Source organism: Narcine bancroftii, chromosome 13 (assembly GCF_036971445.1).
Source record: "Narcine bancroftii isolate sNarBan1 chromosome 13, sNarBan1.hap1, whole genome shotgun sequence".
In the NCBI taxonomy this organism is placed as follows: Eukaryota; Metazoa; Chordata; class Chondrichthyes; order Torpediniformes; family Narcinidae; genus Narcine; species Narcine bancroftii.
The window spans coordinates 81,222,483-81,230,185 of NC_091481.1; the positions used below are offsets into that span (position 1 = coordinate 81,222,483).

Genomic DNA, 7,703 nt, shown 5'->3' on the forward strand with positions numbered 1-7,703 from the left:
GTCTGTACGTGTGTCATGACTGATTGTGTGTCCATGTGCCTTGCACCAAGGACCGGAGAACACTGTTTTGTCGGGTTGTATTTGTGCAATCAAATGACAATAATCCTGACTTTTATTTTTCAGGTGTAAGGAACGCTGCACCAAATGATCAGCACTCTGACAGCCTGACTTGCAAGAGGACGGAAGGGTGACACTTCAAAGAGGAAGCATTTGGAAATTACCAATGGTGAATGGGGTGTCTTGGACGGACTCATCACAAGTGTCTGCACTAGGCTATTGAAGAGATCCAAGCGATGGGTTTCTCTCCTGTCGGAGGCTCTGAGATTGGGGCATCATGAACCGAGAGAATAAAATGAGTAACATCAGTTATGACAGCTGCCGCGTCGACTCCAGACTCGATAGTCTCTTCCCGCCGACCCTTTACATCCTTGTCATCGTAATCGGCCTCCCAACCAACTGTCTGGCACTCTGGGCTGCGTACCTCCAGATCAAGCAAAAGAACGAATTGGGAGTCTACCTTTTCAACCTGTCCATCTCTGACCTCCTTTACATTGCCACCTTGCCGCCCTGGATAAATTATTTCTTGCACCAGGACAATTGGATCCTTGGCCAGGAGTCCTGCAAACTCTTTGGTTTCATTCTCTACACCAACATTTACATCAGCATCGCCTTCCTGAGCTGCATCTCGGTGGACCGTTACTTGGCTGTGGCTCACCCACTGAGGTTCGTGAAGATCCGGCGGGTGAAGACGGCAGTCGTCACCAGCGCGGTGGTGTGGACCATAGAGATTGGCGCCAACTCCGCACCACTCTTCCACAACGAGCTCTTTGAGGATCGCTTCAACCACACCTTCTGCTTCGAGAAGTACCCCATGGAGAGGTGGGTGGCTCAAATGAACCTCTACAGGGTCTTCATTGGTTTCCTTTTCCCATGGGTGCTCATGCTCTTTTCCTACCAGGGCATCCTCAAGGCGATCAAGGGGAACCTGTCCACGGAGAGAGTGGAGAAGGTGAAGATCAAGAGGTTGGCCCTCAGCCTGATCATCATCCTGCTGCTCTGCTTTGCCCCCTACCACCTCATCCTGCTGCTGCGGAGCATGATGTACCTCAGCAGTCCGCAAGGCTGCAGCTTCGAGGAGAATGTCTTTGTGGCCTACCACGTCTCGCTGGCCCTCACCAGCCTCAACTGCGTGGCCGACCCCATCCTCTACTGCCTCGTCAATGAGGGGGCGCGCAGCGACGTGACCAGGGGGCTGGCTCCACTCCTCAAGTTCTTCACCAGCTCCAAGTCGACCGACATTGCTCGGTCGGTCACTCTGGACACGCCCCTGTCCTCCAAGAAATCTCAGTTCTTGAACATAGAGCTGGTGGGGTTAGGGGAGGACTACCTACAGATTAAGACTTTGAGTGTATAAAATCCGAAGGGTTGTGAGACTGTTACGTTGAAAAATGTATTTTTTATAACATTCTCATAATTTTGAAATGTATTTAATTCCACCCACACCCCCCCCACCCCCCCCCCCCCCAGCACCGACATGCATTCCCATTGGTCCACTCCTTCGTATGTTTGCGGTTGCCATTCGTGGCTTATCTCGCCCCTGGAGGTTGTGCCAAATGACCTCTGACCCTTCCCTGCTATTAGTCCACCTTCTCTTGCAGTTTCCCCACCAACCTCCCAATCCAAAGCAACTGGAAAATTGAAGGGGGTCTTGTTGTTACATGAAGGTCAAGTCAACCCCTTCCCCCTCCTTTTCCCATTACTTCCAAAGGTTTAGAGCCTTGAGACAACTTGGTGTTTGATGGCGTCTCCTGGCCAACTTGGAGGCAATAGGGATGGGCTATGTCTGTTCCTGAGCCCAGATGAACCGTTACAAGGGACGGCAGTGGAGAAAGTCTGAAACTGTTTGGCTTCTGGTTCTATACTGGACCAACGGACATTTCAAATGGCTCAGTGAGCATGGGACAAGAGACCAAAGCAGCATTAGCCTTAGTCACTCATATGGACTAGCGTGGACACAATGGGCCAAGTGGCCTCATTCTACACCATAGATTTTATTTATTTGCATGGAATGCAGGAAAGACTGCTATTTATTTCCCATTCCGGAATGTCCTGTGACTTAGTGGTCTGTTGAGCCAATCGTGTAGATCCAAGACAGAAATTTCCTCTCCTCACTGACAGATGGGCCTTTTATCAAAGGTTTTGAGAACATCATTACAGATATTGATTTTATTCAATTAACCAGGTTGTTGCCAAGATAGGATTTGAACCGATATTGATCAGGCCAATAATCTAAGCTATCATTTCCTCTCCTCTCAGGTGGACTATACAGGTCGAGTACCCCTCATCCGAAATGCATGGGTCCAGAAGTGTTTTGGATGTTTTTCAGATTTTAAAAATGCACTCATTCACTTGGCATCACATTACAATATGAATATTTACATATGCACAAATTTACTGAAGTCAATGTTCATTGAAAAATCTACACTGTATAAGGCACTACCTACATCTGTCGCATCCCATTCTCCGATCCTGTACAGGTACTCCCCGACTTACAACCGTAATTGGCACCGAAGGATTGGTCATATCTCAAAATGGATGTAAGTCGGAATTTTGCCCGCGTGCGTGGAGTACCGAAGCCTTAAAGCAAACGTTTTAATCAAATCTTTTTTTCAACGTAGACTTGACGATGACAACTTAAAGCTTCCTGAATTTGTTGCTCAACCTTAGTGAATCCTTCCACATTCTGGTCCAAACTTACATTGTGAGTTGGTGTCCCAGGGACTGTGGCCTGGGCACGGCCGTCTCGATTCCTGCGCACACGCGCGAGTCTTCGGTGGGCGCATGCGCGAAAGTTAAGTGCCCAGGCGATTTTGAATCACGCCCTTAACTCTCGCGCATGCGCCCACCGAAGACTCGCGTGTGTGCGCAGGAATCAAGATGGCCGCACCCAGCCTACGGACCCTGGGACGCTGACTAACAAAAGTAAGTACGCACATTTCGGCTTTTACATGCCCTGTATCCCCGTTATAGTTTGTCAAATACAACATAAACCACGCAAATTTTATATTTTTTCTTTAGTAATTAAAAAAAAAATCTTTGGTTGTATGTGCAGATCGACGTAAGTCGCATAGGTCGCAAGTTGGGGAGTATCTGTATTACATTTTACCTAATGGAACCAAGGACGAGAAAAGTTTCGGATTTTGGAATTTCGGATAAGGGGTACTCACCCCTTACTTCCCTACAATGGCTTAAGATGGAACCATTGAACTCTACAGACGCTGGCCTTTGAACATGGGATCTTTCTGGCCTTTCTTGCATGCATCATTCAAGGTCCAAATGTATTTTATTGAGGTGCTTTCGTGTCTATCGTTCTCTGAGACCTTGTCTCTTCTGCCTTTCCACCAATTCTCTCTCCTAGAGGCAGACCAATCTCCACCTCCCGGTGGTGCAAGTCACATCTCTGAAATTTGAGGGTGTGACAGGTAGTCACCCTAACAGGTTATTCCCACTCACTCTTTCCTCTTCCCCCCCACCGCCCCCACCCCGGAACCATTTTAGATCACATCCAGCCACCTTGTTTCTGATCAGGAGCTCCCAGTTTGGGTTTGGATTATCAGTGGGAACCAAGGAGAGAACTCAAAATCAAGTTTGATTTTGTCACGTTATACCAGCGAGAAAGGTTCTTCCATGTGCAGTCCAGCAGGTCAGCTTTAACATTCATGCAGCCATTCAAAGTGGGAGGGGTGGGGGGGGATTGAAGCTCAGTTACAGAGCGGGTTACAATGAGAAAGATCAATTAGTAGATTGCATGGCACAACTTACATTCATATCACATCAGTATAATACACCATTACCACATGATATTTCCCTTGTACCAATGCCAATAGAAAGAGAAATAAGGGCTGTCTCTTTGCTTGCTTTGTCCTTGGTTAACAACACCTACCCATACCAATCTCTCTCTTGAATATTAAGCCTCAACTTCCCTCTTGGGTAAAAGTTTCTCAACATTCGCTATCTTCTGAACAAAGTGGTTCCTTCTCAGCTCTGTCCTGTTTAGCCGACTGCTGGTCTCTGGTTTGGGATATCTAAGCCTGGGAAAAATTCAGTTCTTTACTTAACCTGTCTAGACCCTTCAGGAATTTTGAATACCTCTCATTCTAAACTCAAGAATACAGTCCCTTTGCTTCATCCCAGGGTCTGCATGTTAGGAGATGTTAATCCAGGGACCATTACTCTACAAACTGTTGCTCTATGGATGTCTCAAGAGGCGTCACAATTCAGGGGTTCAGGCAATGTTACTCCAAGGACTGGCATTGCAGGATCTAACACCCCAGGAAATATTACACTGTTATTCCAGTCTTTATTACTTAAGATAGGTACTCAAGGAACTGTTAGTCTAGACACTGTTACTACGGGCATTAACTCCCAAAGCATCATTACTCCAGACATTGTTACTACAGACACAGTTATTCCATGCATTAACTCAAAGCACTGATACTCCAGGCATTGTTACTCCAGGCATTAACTCTCAAAGCATCATTACTCCAGGCAATGTTACTACAGACTGCTATTCTAGGCATTAACTCTCAAAACATTGTTACTCCAGGCATGGTTACTACAGATATTGTTACTCAGGGCATTAAATCTCAAAGCATTGTTACTCCAGGCATTTCCAGGCAATGTGACTCTAGCGATTACTCCAGTAACTCTGGGCATTAACATTTGAAGCTATTACTCCAGACACTGTTATTCCAACCATCAATGCTCAAAACAGTGTTACTCCAGACTGTTAATCTACACATTAATTCACAAAGTATTGATGCCCCAGATGCTGTAACGCCAGAATGTTACTCCAGACTGTTATTCCAAACACTAAAACTCCAAGTGAAAAACAAAATACTGGAGATGCTGGGATTTTGAATAAAAATGGAGGGACTAAGTGTGCCAGGCAACATCCGTGGGAAGAGATGGTCGAGTCGGAATCCTGTATCGTTTCAATGAAGTTTACCAGCACGAAACGATGACTGGCCAACTCTGTCCATGGGATGCTGCCTGAACTGATAAGTGCCTCCAGCTTCTCTTTATTAATACTCCAAGCATAATTATTCTAGCCTCTGATATTCCATACAGTGATACTCCAGGTACTGATACACTATACATGGATACTCCAGGCACTGATGTCAGGCACTAAATACTCCAGACACTGATACTCCATAAAATTATACTCCAAACACTATTTTACAGGCTAAAATAGTCCATACACTGATATTCCAGGCACTGATACTCCAGGCACTAATACCGCAGGCACTGATACTCCAAACACTGACACAGGCATTGATACTCCACACATTGATACTCCAGGCACTGAATTCCACGTTGATAATCCAGACACTGATACTCCACACATTGATACTCCAGGCACTGAATTCCACGTTGATAATCCAGACACTGATACTCCACACATTGATTCTCCAGGCACTGAACTCCACATTGATACTCCAGGCACTGAACTCCACGTTGATACTCCAGACACTGATACTCCACACATTGATACTCCAGGCACTGAATTCCACGTTGATAATCCAGACACTGATACTCCACACATTGATACTCCAGGCACTGAACTCCACGTTGATACTCCAGACACTGATACTCCACACATTGATACTCCAGGCACTGAACTCCACGTTGATAATCCAGACACTGATACTCCACACATTGATACTCCAGGCACTGAACTCCACGTTGATAATCCAGACACTGATACTCCACACATTGATACTCCAGGCACTGAACTCCACATTGATACTCCAGGCACTGAACTCCACGTTGATACTCCAGACACTGATACTCCACACATTGATACTCCAGGCACTGAATTCCACGTTGATAATCCAGACACTGATACTCCACACATTGATACTCCAGGCACTGAACTCCACGTTGATACTCCAGACACTGATACTCCACACATTGATACTCCAGGCACTGAACTCCACGTTGATAATCCAGACACTGATACTCCACACATTGATACTCCAGGCACTGAACTCCACGTTGATAATCCAGACACTGATACTCCACACATTGATACTCCAGGCACTGAACTCCACGTTGATAATCCAGACACTGATACTCCACACATTGATACTCCAGGCACTGAACTCCATGTTGATAATCCAGACACTGATACTCCACACATTGATACTCCAGGCACTGAACTCCACATTGATACTCCAGGCACTGAACTCCACGTTGATACTCCAGACACTGATACTCCACACATTGATACTCCAGGCACTGAATTCCACGTTGATAATCCAGACACTGATACTCCACACATTGATACTCCAGGCACTGAACTCCACGTTGATAATCCAGACACTGATACTCCACACATTGATACTCCAGGCACTGAACTCCACGTTGATACTCCAGACACTGATACTCCACACATTGATACTCCAGGCACTGAACTCCACGTTGATAATCCAGACACTGATACTCCACACATTGATACTCCAGGCACTGAACTCCACGTTGATAATCCAGACACTGATACTCCACACATTGATACTCCAGGCACTGAACTCCACATTGATACTCCAGGCACTGATACTCCACACATTGATACTTCAGGTCCTGACATTCCAGGCAGTGATTCTCCTTGCACTGATAATCCAGGGTTGATCATTCCAGAGACTGTCTCCACAGCCTCTTGTTATTCCCTCAGCAAAGGGAAGTTTATCATATGAACTTTTACTACGATGATGTTGTACTCTTGCGAGTGTTTATATGAATTGCTATTCCAAATATTATATCTCCAGGGTCAATTACTACAGGGACTGTCATTTCAGGGAATATTCCTCCATGTTGGTACGCAAGGGACTGTCACTTCAGGGATTCTTATTCCGGGTAACATCACTCTATGTCTGTGAGTTTGGGGACAGCTACAGAAAGCAGGAGGGTCGCGTTCCAAACAGCAGCCAACTTCCAGTTACCAGTTTCTAAGTGTTCTGCTCCCTCTGCAGAATTGGGGGCCTCCTACTGATCTGCTGCCTTGGTTAACCTCAGCGCACTTGATGCTGGGTACAAGACTCAGTGCCTGTAACAGTCACAGGTGGCTAGAAGGAGCAGCGTCAAGCACTCAGGAAAGGAAGTCCATTTGCCAGTAGGATGCCCTTTGGCACTGCCCGCCTGCCCACTATCTCCTGGTGGGTCATGTTCCCACTCTGTAGCACATGGGAAAACAGGATGGGACGAAGCACTGAGGTCGCGGGGACGTAGTGTTACAACTGTACAGACGGCACCTGGAGTATTGGTCACCCAGTGATAGGAACATTATCAGATCAGATTAGATACTATTTATTGCCCGAATATGAAATGTAATATTCCATTAATTGTTTTTAGACTGCATTAAGGTAGACAAAGATTTTCTATCAGCACATGGCCCGGTGCCCCTTACAATCAGAGAAGCCCAGATCCAAACCTCACGAAGCCTTCAGTGGGCTTCTCGATTCCTGGTTCTCCGATACCTGGCTCTCATGGGCCATCCTTCAGCAGCCCGCAGCCCGGTGCGGGTCCTCTGACTTCAAGTCGCCTGCAGTCCGTGCGGGTTCCTCACCCGCGAGTCGTCAACAGCTCACCGCCTGTGCGATTCCTTCAGCCGAAGAGCCCCTTGCCGGTCCGTCACCGTCTCAACA

At 46.7% G+C, this 7,703-nt stretch overlaps 1 protein-coding gene across 7 annotated transcripts in view; it reads left to right on the plus strand.

Moving 5' to 3' along the window:
• The window catches only part of gpr4 (G protein-coupled receptor 4), a 113,768-nt gene extending 108,684 nt beyond the window's left edge, over window positions 1–5,084 (plus strand). For all 7 annotated transcript variants that reach the window (XM_069909108.1, XM_069909106.1, XM_069909103.1 and 4 more), the window contains one exon: window positions 124–5,084. In XM_069909108.1, the coding sequence (XP_069765209.1) occupies window positions 335–1,414 (1,080 nt within the window). In that variant the 5' untranslated portion in view covers window positions 124–334 and the 3' untranslated portion in view covers window positions 1,415–5,084. The remainder of the gene's footprint in view (window positions 1–123) is intronic.
• The last annotated feature ends 2,619 nt before the right edge of the window (window positions 5,085–7,703 follow it).